Here is a 12,520-nt window from a genome sequence, read left to right as displayed (position 1 = left end):
TGTGCGGGGGATGCGCACTCTGCGCCACCGCCCGCAGCGCGGCTGCTGAGCGGACCGATGGTCCCAAATCTGCATCCAGACACATCAGCGTCCACCGAGCTCAGAGCCAACCGCACCACAGTGCCGCCGCTCTGCGCCCCCTCACGCGGACTGATCGCCACCACAGCAGCCTCTTCGGTGTACGAGTACATCATACCACTCTGGGTGAACTGCTGGCCAGCGCCGCTGATGCTCATCTCAACCGACACCATGCCGGCCTCGTGAGCTGGGGCCTCGCACTTGGCAAGCACTGACGACACCACCTCAGCATACGAAGGGTCCGCCAGCCCAAAGCCACACAGCGGCTCAGCGCTCACAAGGTGCTCGCCGACCACCTTCACCACACCAACACCAGCTGATGGCCCGGATGCTGGCTGCAGCGACAAAACAGTGGCGCTCGGCTGGAACTCAAACTCCACCTTGCTCGTGCTGAAGCCGCCGTCAGTGGCGCTCACCTCCACGGTCACAATGCCAGCTGCGTGAGGCGGTGACATGCACGCCACCTCCACCCAGCCCATGCACTGCTCGGAGCGCTGCGTCATCGTGGAAAGGCCAGTGGCGTTTGAGGGAAGGACAGTAGAGTTGATTTCACTCGTGCACAGCTCGTTGCCGCCGATGTACTCACCAGCCACAACCTCGAGCCCAAACCTGCACAGCACGTTCTCGCCGACCAGGCTGCTGCCCATCACATGCACCACAGTCCCGCCAGACACAGGACCAGAGGCGGGAGCAACAGCAAACACAGTCGCAGACGACATGTACTCAAACGCAAGCTCGGAGGTGCTCCACACCTCGCTGTTCACGCTGGCTGAGATAGCCACCATGCCCCCCTCGTGTGCGGGGGATGCGCACTCTGCGCCACCGCCCGCAGCGCGGCTGCTGAGCGGACCGATGGTCCCAAATCTGCATCCAGACACATCAGCGTCCACCGAGCTCAGAGCCAGCCGCACCACAGTGCCGCCGCTCTGCGCCCCCTCACGCGGACTGATCGCCACCACAGCAGCCTCCTCGGTGTACGAGTACATCATACCACTCTGGGTGAACTGCTGGCCAGCGCCGCTGATGCTCATCTCAACCGACACCATGCCGGCCTCGTGAGCTGGGGCCTCGCACTTGGCAAGCACTGACGACACCACCTCAGCATACGAAGGGTCCGCCAGCCCAAAGCCACACAGCGGCTCAGCGCTCACAAGGTGCTCGCCGACCACCTTCACCACACCAACACCAGCTGATGGCCCGGATGCTGGCTGCAGCGACAAAACAGTGGCGCTCGGCTGGAACTCAAACTCCACCTTGCTCGTGCTGAAACCGCCGTCAGTGGCGCTCACCTCCACGGTCACAATGCCAGCTGCGTGAGGCGGTGACATGCACGCCACCTCCACCCAGCCCATGCACTGCTCGGAGCGCTGCGTCATCGTGGAAAGGCCAGTGGCGTTTGAGGGAAGGACAGTAGAGTTGATTTCACTCGTGCACAGCTCGTTGCCGCCGATGTACTCACCAGCCACAACCTCGAGCCCAAACCTGCACAGCACGTTCTCGCCGACCAGGCTGCTGCCCATCACATGCACCACAGTCCCGCCAGACACAGGACCAGAGGCGGGAGCAACAGCAAACACAGTCGCAGACGACATGTACTCAAACGCAAGCTCGGAGGTGCTCCACACCTCGCTGTTCACGCTGGCTGAGATAGCCACCATGCCCCCCTCGTGTGCGGGGGATGCGCACTCTGCGCCACCGCCCGCAGCGCGGCTGCTGAGCGGACCGATGGTCCCAAATCTGCATCCAGACACATCAGCGTCCACCGAGCTCAGAGCCAGCCGCACCACAGTGCCGCCGCTCTGCGCCCCTTCACGCGGACTGATCGCCACCACAGCAGCCTCCTCGGTGTACGAGTACATCATACCACTCTGGGTGAACTGCTGGCCAGCGCCGCTGATGCTCATCTCAACCGACACCATGCCGGCCTCGTGAGCTGGGGCCTCGCACTTGGCAAGCACTGACGACACCACCTCAGCATACGAAGGGTCCGCCAGCCCAAAGCCACACAGCGGCTCAGCGCTCACAAGGTGCTCGCCGACCACCTTCACCACACCAACACCAGCTGATGGCCCAGATGCTGGCTGCAGCGACAAAACAGTGGCGCTCGGCTGGAACTCAAACTCCACCTTGCTCGTGCTGAAGCCGCCGTCAGTGGCGCTCACCTCCACGGTCACAATGCCAGCTGCGTGGGGCGGTGACATGCACGCCACCTCCACCCAGCCCATGCACTGCTCGGAGCGCTGCGTCATCGTGGAAAGGCCAGTGGCGTTTGAGGGAAGGACAGCAGAGTTGATTTCACTCGTGCACAGCTCGTTGCCGCCGATGTACTCACCAGCCACAACCTCGAGCCCAAACCTGCACAGCACGTTCTCGCCGACCAGGCTGCTGCCCATCACATGCACCACAGTCCCGCCAGACACAGGACCAGAGGCGGGAGCAACAGCAAACACAGTCGCAGACGACATGTACTCAAACGCAAGCTCGGATGTGCTCCACACCTCGCTGTTCAAGCTTGCAGCGATTGGAATCAGACCGCTTTTGTGCGCTGGTGACGCACACTCCACTCCTAATCCGGCAGCGCGGCTGCGTAGTGGAGCGATGGTTCCGAACTTGCATGTCAAGAAGGATGCCGTGCCAACATCAAGATTGCTCATAGCTAGCCTCACCACAGTGCCGCCGCTTTGAGATCCTTCGCGCGGGACAATTGCCACCACAGCACCCTCCTCAATATACTCGTATATTATGTCGTTGTGGCTGAATTGTTCGCCATGATCACTTGTGCTAATCTCAATCACCACCCTACCGGGCTCATGAGCGGGGGCCTCGCACTTGACCAGCACGGAGGATATAATCTCTGCCTGCACCTGAGAATCGTACCCCACGTGGCAAAATGCCTCATTGCCAACCAGATGTCGACCACCTACCTTGATGACTGACACACCACTGTCAATTCCGATCGTAGGATTCAACCCTGTGACTGTTGGTATCACCTGATATTCCAGCACAGTGGGATGCAGCGACAAAATGTCTGAGTCTTCAATCGCCATGTCGAGCGCCACAAAGCCAGGAGCTCTAGGTGGGGTCATACACAGGAATGTGCCAGCAGACAACTTTGATGCAGGCACAGGGAATGTGTCAACAATGCAAACCAGGGACATGTCGGTATCCTCTGAAGGCCACAGTGATAGCGTAATCTCGCCTCCTCCCTCAGCCAGCACGCGGGTTGGGATCGGTCCAAGGGTGGTAATCATGGCTTCGTAATGATACGCGGCCTCGTTGAAGGTATGATCGAACCTGTTCAAAGTTATCTCCACTGGTACATTTCCCGGTGCATGCGCTGGCATGAGGCAGGATATCTCATCGGTGCTCACGTGAGATGCATGGACGCCAGATATAGTGCCTACCCGGCACATAACATCGGCCGAGTCCACGAAGCCCAGGTACGAGCCGTGCATGACCAAGATACCTCCACCCTGTTCAGAACCCGCCAACGGGTACAATCCCTCAACTTCAGGCGACTGCGCAAACCTGAACGCCTGCATGTCAATAGTGGTATCGAATCCGTTGACAGAGAGCTCGAGATTTGATTTACCCAAATCACTGGCGGGCGCTTCACACTTAAGCAAACGTGATGACACGACGTATGTCGTATCGCTGGAACCATCACTGGTAAAATTGGAGAATACACAGTTGGTTCCCTCATCGAAGTCTCCCTCAGTGTTGAAGTGATCACCATTGACTGCAATTATAGTACCACCTCGAGCAGAACCAGATTTGGGGTTGATACTGAGCACAGTCGGTGGCACGACGAACTGGAATTGCGTGCCTGTGATGGTAAAGTCCTGCTTGTTAATCGATACCTCCATTGTGGCCATGCCTGCTCTCATTGAAGGAGCTGCACATACAATCTGGTTAGCCGTGCGAGATAGTGCTGCTACAGGAATCGAGCCAAACTTGCACATCGCCCTGCCGCTCGACGGGAAGTTCACGCCGTCAACTGTCACCCTTGTGCCTCCTCTCACAACGCCAACTGTTGGATAAATGGATGTGATGTTTGGCGGAGGCGTGTAGGTAAACGAGACATCATGCATGTCGTAGTCAGCTGCGTTGGAGTGGAGGCCTAGAGGTACCGGTCCTTCGCGGTGTGCCGGAACCTGACACGAAGTTGCCGACGACGATAACCACCTGGACGCGATGTGCGAAATCGTCCCAACCCTGCAGGACAATGACTCAGTATTTCGCATCCCAGAACCGGTTAGCTTGAGTAAGGACCCCCCAAACATAGAGCCTTGCCTCGGTGCCACGTAATCCAGCTGCGCAGTTGACTCGTAAGCAAACATATAACCCGCGCCGGTCCAGTTCATACCCAGGTTGGTTGACACCTCGACAGTAAGTCCGAGTCCAGATGCATGTGGTGGCGACTCACACATGATTTGCGTCGACGATACAAATATCGCCACTGTTGCCGGGTGATATCCAAACTTGCACAGCGTCTGAGGCGTGAAATTGATGCCCTGCACGATCACGAAAGTACCCCCAAATGTAGGCCCCGAAGTGGGCCCGACGGTATCGATCTGAGAAGGTAATTTCTGTAAGAAATCTTCATCCTTGTCGTCGGGATCAGCGGGTGACAGCAGACTGTTCCCAAACTCATCTGTGATGACAGTGTTCGCCTCGTCAATGTCCTCCATCCCATCTCCGCTATTTGGAACAGTACACAGGATGGTGTTCGAGTCCTGAACAGTCCCGGGGACAAAACCCAAGTTGTTGCCCAGGTTACAATACACCTTTTCTCCTGGATGAAACCCTGCCCCAATTACGGTCACAGTTCCGTCGTTGTTGTCCGTCACTGTTGTGAGCGAGGGTGTCACCACGTACTCATACAAAACCTCGCGATCGTTGGGGTCATCGTACGTCTGGTAATCATTCTCTATGCCGATGTCGAATATAACCACCTCAGGAGCGTGTGCAGGGGCTATGCATCGGAACTCATCCTGTGCTATCCACTCGCCAGACACCGGGCCGATGGTTCCAAATCTGCATGCCATCTCGTGCATCTCGCTGAAAAAATACCCTGCGGCAATGACTGTGTTGCCACCGTTCACAGTGCCGCGCGATGGAGCCACTCCAGTGACCCGAGGCATCTCGTCAAATATGAAGTTAGGGCGCACCAATGGTTCTGCCGCTGTGGATCCAGGCTGTGTCACCTCAAGCGCATACGCTCCAGACTCAACCGCGGGAACCTCGCAGTGGATCAATGCTGATGACACCACGAACGCAGTGACTCCTACCCATCCAAATTTGCACTGCACATCATCGAAAACAAAGTGTCGACCTGTGATCTGCACCACGCTTCCACCTCCGTTGAATGCAACCTCTGGGTAAACGATGTGAACCTCTACCGCGGGCTTCACCTCGACAAACACAGCATTGGACTCGGAGGCGGCAACTGGTAGGCGCTCAAAGTCCTGGCCGTTCCTCGCCACGTACACTGAATGAAATCCTGCCTGTATCGACGGGCTGATGCACGTGACGTAATCAGCAGACAGCACGCCGGGTGACTCGGCGTCCCCAAACATGCACTTGGGGGTTTCCATTGGATGTGCAAGCGGCAGATGGATTGCCACCTCCGCGCCACCTGCAGATGGAAGCTGTGCAGGGAACGCGGCGTCCACCCCAGACATCTCCTGGTACACGAACTTGACTTCGCTCGAAGTGAAGTCCTTCTGGTTGGACGATATTTGGACGGGATGGCCGCGCCTGGAGTTGGGTGGCGACGGCTGCATTGCGGGCGACACACATTCAACCTGATGTGATCCCCGCCACACCCCACTGGTCTCTACCGTACCCACCCGACACCTCAGCGCGTTGGTGCTCGCGAAGTTCCTTCCGCTCACCGTCATCACCGTACCACCCTGCGAGTTGCCCATCCTTGGCTGTATGCTCTCCACCGACGCCCTCGGTGCATACTGGAACTCAACGTCAGAGAACTGATTGAACACGCCATTTGGGTTTGACACATCAACCGTCACCCCATCCTCGTAATGCGCGGGAGCCTCGCATTTGACCAGTGTGCTCGAAATGAAATGAGCGCCCATCGCGGTCTCTCCCACCCTGCATCTATACGAGGGCTTGAGGTCTTCACCCCTGATATCGATCACCGCGCCCCCGCCAACCTCGCCGTACACCGGGAAGATGCTCTCAATCTTGCCAGCTGCTATGTACTGGTATCCGTCAGCCTTGGGGTATCGTGATCGCGATTCGCTCTGCACAGTCTCGCCGTTCACCGTGAATTCGACGTGCACGAAACCTTCCCCTCTGGGAGGTGTCACGCACGTCACCAGGTCGTCGTGCAGATAGCTCGTCGCCGTCTCGGTTGCATCCACCCTGCATCTAAGCTCCACGTTTTTCATTCGCTTCAGGGTCCCGAGATTGGTGCCCGCGACCGTGAGAATGTCCCCACCGCCGGTCGATCCCTCGTTCGGATAAAGCCACTCCACCTCGGGCACCTCATAACCCACTGCGACGCGGCAAAGAGGATCAGGTCAGATCAGTCGGGACGTCGCGTTCGGGGACTCGTTCAAAAATCGCGGCACGAAAGAATGGAAAAAACACCAAGCAAATTTGCGCGGCGTCGCCGCGAGTCGCGCGTCGCATGGAGGGACGAGACGCCCTAGGCGATGTACCAGTTCGATCATGACTTACCCGTTGGTACAACGACCAATAAAAGCATCATAAGTATCTGCGTGAGTTTCCCCCACAGGCGCTCTCCGCCGCGCCCTCGGCACCGTCGGGGCGCCAGCCCACGCCAGGAGACCCTCTCCACCCGGGGCACCGCCATCGCCGCTCCACCTGACCGCTACAAGGCAACGAAACGGGCAAACAAGCAAGACAACAAGACGATTCGCGGTCTCCTCCAATCACGAGGCGGTCCCCTCCTAGGAGAGCCCCCGCACCTGCCTTCGGCGAGGCGTCGAGGTCGACGCTGTGCTCGAACCGATGCCAGGCGCGAGGGGTCCCTGGGAAACTCAACAAAGGGTGTGTGGGCGGCGACCCTGGCTCCTGTGAGAGTCAAGCCCTCTCGAGGAGGCCGCCCCGTTCGCGATACCTAAAGTTGCCCGGGAGAGAAAGCTAGGACTCCCTGGGTCAACTAAGCGCTGCTAGTGCGCGATTGGCGCGGCTTTCGGGGGGGTCCTCGCTTTTGGCCAGACAACAGAAAATATAAGGCAACAACGGCGAAGCAGATCGCTCGGCGGGAAACGATGGGCAGTGGGGATTTAGTCAGGATGCATCAAATCATGATAAACATATCACATGCATTGTGCCAAAGGAGAGGTGATCACAACGAAAACGCGAACCATGATGCGTGGGATGAAGAAAATAATCCCACATTTCGGAGCCCCACACAACAGGCAAACAGTTGGAAACCAAGACCTCGGACGAGGCGACGAGCAGATTTCGCGGTTGGGCAGGTGGGGGAGGCTTTATAAGCCCGGGAGCGCGAGCCATCCTGCCCTCTTTTAGTAGCACACGGGAACGGGACCATGGTACGACCCCAACGACAATCACACGAGTATTCCGTACCGTTCGCGTCGAGCTCACCTCGTCGTCGCTAGGCGGGGACGCTGGCGCGTTCGTTTGCCGCCGGCGATGTGCCTCCTCCTCCGGGGTTCACGGCTTTTTCTAGACCCTAAAAGATTCCGCTTCGCGCTCCGTCGCTGTGACGCTGACGCCTCACATCACGCTCCCCGCTCAACAGGTCACTCCCCTCGTCAAGCATAAGATCGTCAAGAAGCGAACCGCTAAGTTCAAGCGGTTCCAGAGCGACCGCAAGGTCACCGTCAAGGTGCGTGTAGAATCCGGCAAATCCACGAGTGGCAGTGGGACAGTCGCGTGTACGAGACCCCGAACGGATCTGCGCGCTGCTCTGTCCGCAGCGCGAGTCTTCCGTGGGATAGTTTGTGCGGTAATCGGCCGGAACGGAACATGTTGGTTGCACGCGTTGAGTCGGCGGCGTGTTCGGAACCGATTGTCGACCGCCCACGCGGGTCTCCGCCAGCGGCGTGCGTCCTGCTCGGAAACTAGGGTTCTGGGATTTTTTCACCCTGCTCATCTCACGGGCACCCGCGCTGACCTCGCCCCTCCCGATTCCCCCCTCGCGATAACAGGAGTCTTGGAGGAAGCCCCGTGGTATTGATGGCCGCTTCAGGCGCAAGTTCAAGGGTCTTCCCCCTCACCCCAACGTCGGCTACGGGTCCAACAAGAAGACCAAGCACCTGCTCCCCAACGGCTTCTACAAGTTCGTCGTCCACAACGTCGCCGACCTTGACCTTCTCATGATGCACAACAGGAAATACTGCGCTGAGGTTGCCCACAACGTCTCCACTCTGAACCGCAAGGCGATCGTGGAGCGTGCGCAGCAGCTCAACGTGAACGTGATCAACAAGTCGGCCAAGCTCAGGAGCGAGGAGGATGAGTAAATGGCGCGCACGTCGGCTTTGGGGGTTTGCTCTTGTAGTGCTTTGTGCCGAGGGGATGGGTATCCGCCTCGGCAAGGGTTTAGCGCGCTGTTTATCGTTGTGATGATAACCGCGTAAAAACAAATCGTTCGCGCGTTCGTTCGCCCACAGGACACTGCGCTCAACCGTGCACCCCCCGCGCGTCCCTTCTTTGGAGGTCGGTTGCAAATTCCAACCGGCAGGGGCGCCGCACAACGCTTGGTAAGATTCATCCTTCGCAGCCTGCGCATACCTTTTGGCGGGGCGCGTCTAACTTAGTCGCATCGGAATCACCGCGTCGATCCCACTCGAGCCTTTGAGTCGATAGTTTCGAAACGAGCCGACATGTCGGCGGAGGCAGCGCAGGAGACCGTGGATGACTTCGTCGTGGTGAGCACTCGTAATAGTAAATTCCCACCGCCGCCCGCCCCTGCTCGCGTCCCCGCGGCGCCTTTCTTGGCCAAGAAGACTGCCCTGGCTGACCATCTGTTCATGTTTATAATCAGGCTGCGAGATACGGCGACATGGAAGATGTGCAGCAGTATCTGAGTCAGGGCGTGTCGGTGGACGCGGTCGATGTCGAGGGGCGCACTGCGCTTTTCTTCGCAGCCGCGAACGGCCATCTGGAGATTGTCGAGCTCTTATTGGAGAAGGAGGCGGACCCCAACATCGCGAACGCGCAGGGCAACACTGCGCTGCACTGGGCGTGCGTCAACGGGCACACGGCGGTGGTCGAGAAGCTCCTGAGTGTGGGTGCTAAGACGGCGGTGTGCAACGCGGGTGGACGGACAGCGCTGGACGAGGCGATGCACAACGATAGGCAAGAGTGCATCGATGCCATCCTCAAGGCATCGGGTGTAGAGGACGAGGAACACGAGGATGATATCGAGGTGGAGGGCGAGGAGGCGGAGGAGATCATCGTGGGGCCCGACGACATAGCTGAATGAATTTAAGTTGGCTTTCTTGACACGAAGACGTGCAACCTACTTGGCCGCGGCGAGGTTTTCCGCCACATTCTTCCAGTTGACGATTTCCCAAACCGCCTTGACGTAGTCCGGGCGCAAATTTTTGTACTGCAGGTAGTACGCGTGCTCCCAGACGTCGACCCCCAGAAGAGGCGTCAAGCCGACAGTTGCACATGGGTCTTGGTTCGCGGTGGTTGCAATCTTGAGCGAACCCGAAGCCTTATCATACCCAAGCCAGCCCCAGCCCGAGCCCTGCACGGCGACGGTCTGCGCGGAAAACTTTTCTTGAAGCTTGGCGAGAGAGCCAAAGTCACGTTCGATGAGCTTAAGGAGCTCTCCGTCAGGAGGCGCACAATCCTTCGCAGGGGCAAGGTTCTTCCAGAAAATGGAGTGGTTGACGTGCCCTCCGCCGTTGAACTTGATCGCTCCCTGAAGGGAGATCATCGTGGCGTAGTCACCCTTGATCTCCGCTTCAGAGTACTTCTCCATCGCCACGTTAAAGTTGGTGACGTACGTGTTGTGGTGCTTGGAGTGGTGCAGCTGCATGATCTCGCCGCTGACGACGGGCTCGAGCGCTCCGTAGTCGTAATCGAGATCGGGCAGCTTTGCCGCGACGAAGGTGCGGACCTGGGGGGCGTTGCCGAGCGGTCTGACCGCCCCGGCGAGACGACGAGCAGTTCGGAGCATGGTGAAAACCCGGCGGCGGTGCACTGCGCTTTGTGGTTTCTGCCCGCTTGTTATTTTTTCATTTCTTCCCTCCTCGATCTGGTGAGTCTCAGGAGCACGGAAAGGGTATGACCCGTGTCGGGGTCCTCGTCTCGGCGTTCCTGCTCTTCGCAGTCACCTTGGTGGCTGCAGAAGAGCAACACACCGCAACCTCCGACGTCAGCAGGATGGAGTTCCAGACTTGCAGCGGCTGACGACTCAACAAGCACCCCAGTCTCAAGGAGTTTTTCAAGGAGACTGTGGACAAGGGGCTCATCGACGGGGTGCGCGTGAGATACATCCCCGGGAACGCGCCCGAACTCGTGATGTTCGACATGACCGGAAAGGAAAAAGAGCGGATAAATTTGGAGAAGATGAGCGTGACGGAGATCAAGATGTTGCTCGCCTCGCACGGGTTCGCCGAGCGCGCGAGGAAGGTTGAGTTGTAGTCCCTCCTGGGTGCCGAGTGATCTGAGATCGCCGCGTGATGACGTCTGCACCGAAAAGCGCGATGACGTGCTCGGTTCAGGCCGATATAAGAGCGACCGAAGCCTAACGTTTCGGCACCGAAGGCACCGTGTATCCTTAGAGAAAGTAGCTATGGAGTCTATAAACCGGGTAAGGTTATTCGTCAGTCCTTGAGCTCGCGCTGCAGCGTCCCGGCGCTGACTTTTCGGAACCCTCTCATCTCTGAAAAGACCGAGTCCGTCCCTGAAGTTGCGTCCTTGTTCACGTTTGGGTTCACCAGCTCGATACCTTGGATTGGCGTGAATGCCAGGGAGGAGGACAGCCCGCTCGTTGCGCCACCACTGCCGTAGTTCATCATCTTCTTCTGCAAATTCTTGGGCACCTTCATCTTCGCGGGTTTGGCCGTGAGCTTGAGCTTCCCGCTCGCCGCCGCCATCCCCGCGGATGTTCCGAGTGTTCCCAAACCCTCGCCCTCATATCCGATTTCCTCCTCGGCGACGTTGAAGTTGACCCTGTTCGCAGCCTTCCTCATGTCACTCGCGCCAAATCTCTCCTTCCAAGCACGCGCTCGCTTGCCGCCTCTTCGCTTCTTCACCTCGCCGCCGGGGATCGCGAGCGGCTTGGCGGTCCTGGCCGGGGGGGGCTCCTGCCACTTCTCTATCTTCTTGACCATCTCCTCGTGCATGTTGCGCCCCGTCGATCCGCTTGGATCCTCGCCGAAGGCATCCACCCGAGCCATCAGCGTGCACTTGCCGGCGACCAAGCGAGCGGCGCGCATGCGAAGTGGCGGTGGAGTCTTGCGCTGGATGATGTCACACTGGTTGATGAAGCCGACGTGTAAGTCGCCAGCCCTGACGGCGGTCGCACTGGACATGCCCGCGGCTGATTTCCTCTTCTGACCAAGAACCTGCACGTTATTTGCCGGCATCTTGGACAGCGCCACCAGGCCACCCGCCACTGACATCAGCTTAGACGCAACCTCCGGGCCGAGCACCGCGCTCAGGTTCGGTGCGGTGCGGTCCATTCGAGCCTCCACGAGTGCGACGAGCTTGCGTTTGTCCGCATCGAGTTGCAACTGTACATCACACGCGCGCACGGTGGTATCGAGGTCGTCTGCACTCAGTGGCTGCCCGTTGGTGGTGCTCCCCGTCACGGACACCACCATGATTGTCGCACTCGGCAGCACGCTCTCCAGCTCAACCTTGGTCATGTCCATCTCGTTGCCGATGGCCTTCACCACGCGGGCGTAGTCGATGGGATGCATCACCAACGACTCTAATTCCGGGAACTTGGACCTGTACCTGTCCCTGATGAAGTTGTGCACCACCTGGATCTCGTTCTCGATCTCGACGCTCAGCGCGTTGCAGTCCACAATGAGCTGGTACGCGCCCTCGTCCACGACGCCCAGAGTGCTGCCTGGGCCCGCAGATGCGTCGCCTTCCTCCTCCATCTTTTTGGCGTCAGCCGCGAGCGCGTCGTCCACCTGAGAGATGACCCTGCGATATCGCTCGCTGCCAACCAGCTTTGCGACGGCGTCCAGGGACCTGAAGTCCACGCCGCTGACGGGTCCCTCCGCCGCCTCCGCCTTCACGCCATCCTCCGCGGGCTCGTCCTTCACGGGCTCATCCGCGACATCGTCCTCATCGCTAAGGTCATCGAGATCCGCGAGAAAGGAGTCCGCGAGGGTCGCCATGCTTGTGATGAGATCCTTGCCTCCCAGAGCGACGTGGCTCGGGACCTGTTCTCTGCCCCCTTCCGCTGGGACGGGCAACTTATTTCCGTCGCCGCGGCAGTGGTCCTAACTGG

At 58.8% G+C, this 12,520-nt stretch overlaps 5 protein-coding genes across 5 annotated transcripts; 3 read left to right on the top strand and 2 right to left on the bottom strand.

Moving 5' to 3' along the window:
• Positions 1-7,605: 7,605 nt before the first annotated feature.
• Positions 7,606-8,676, top strand: MICPUN_91456 (predicted protein). The gene is made up of 3 exons (XM_002508155.1): positions 7,606-7,625; positions 7,838-7,924; positions 8,247-8,676. Exons 1-3 carry the CDS (start codon positions 7,623-7,625, stop codon positions 8,556-8,558), a joined length of 402 nt encoding a protein of 133 aa, XP_002508201.1. The 5' UTR covers positions 7,606-7,622; the 3' UTR covers positions 8,559-8,676.
• A 174-nt stretch (positions 8,677-8,850) lies between these two features.
• Positions 8,851-9,549, top strand: MICPUN_53076 (predicted protein). The gene is made up of 2 exons (XM_002508154.1): positions 8,851-8,966; positions 9,083-9,549. Exons 1-2 carry the CDS (start codon positions 8,922-8,924, stop codon positions 9,521-9,523), a joined length of 486 nt encoding a protein of 161 aa, XP_002508200.1. The 5' UTR covers positions 8,851-8,921; the 3' UTR covers positions 9,524-9,549.
• A 10-nt stretch (positions 9,550-9,559) lies between these two features.
• On the bottom strand, positions 9,560-10,228 carry MSD (manganese superoxide dismutase; the record flags this gene model as incomplete). The annotated part of the gene is made up of 1 exon (XM_002507863.1): positions 9,560-10,228. The coding sequence occupies one exon, from the start codon at positions 10,226-10,228 to the stop codon at positions 9,560-9,562; it is 669 nt and encodes a 222-aa protein (XP_002507909.1).
• Positions 10,229-10,335: 107 nt separating this feature from the next.
• MICPUN_60679 (predicted protein) lies at positions 10,336-10,695 on the top strand (the record flags this gene model as incomplete). Its single annotated transcript, XM_002508153.1, has 2 exons — positions 10,336-10,425; positions 10,489-10,695. 2 exons carry the CDS (start codon positions 10,336-10,338, stop codon positions 10,693-10,695), a joined length of 297 nt encoding a protein of 98 aa, XP_002508199.1.
• A 182-nt stretch (positions 10,696-10,877) lies between these two features.
• On the bottom strand, positions 10,878-12,407 carry MICPUN_84401 (predicted protein; the record flags this gene model as incomplete). Its single annotated transcript, XM_002507862.1, has 1 exon — positions 10,878-12,407. The coding sequence occupies one exon, from the start codon at positions 12,405-12,407 to the stop codon at positions 10,878-10,880; it is 1,530 nt and encodes a 509-aa protein (XP_002507908.1).
• Between the last annotated feature and the right edge of the window lie 113 nt (positions 12,408-12,520).

The sequence above is a fragment of the Micromonas commoda genome, chromosome 8 (assembly GCF_000090985.2).
Source record: "Micromonas commoda chromosome 8, complete sequence".
Taxonomy (NCBI): domain Eukaryota; kingdom Viridiplantae; phylum Chlorophyta; class Mamiellophyceae; order Mamiellales; family Mamiellaceae; genus Micromonas; species Micromonas commoda.
Note: the sequence above shows the minus strand (reverse complement) of the source record. Positions and strands in the feature narration are given on the sequence as shown.

Excerpts from the sequence above, each read along its gene's own strand:
- MICPUN_53076 (XM_002508154.1), top strand. The coding sequence starts at position 8,922 with ATGTCGGCGGAGGCAGCGCAGGAGACCGTGGATGACTTCGTCGTG. Across the intron at positions 8,967-9,082 it reads CCGTGGATGACTTCGTCGTG|GCTGCGAGATACGGCGACAT; the intron begins GTGAGCACTCGT and ends GTTTATAATCAG.
- MICPUN_91456 (XM_002508155.1), top strand. Across the intron at positions 7,925-8,246 it reads ACCGCAAGGTCACCGTCAAG|GAGTCTTGGAGGAAGCCCCG; the intron begins GTGCGTGTAGAA and ends TCGCGATAACAG.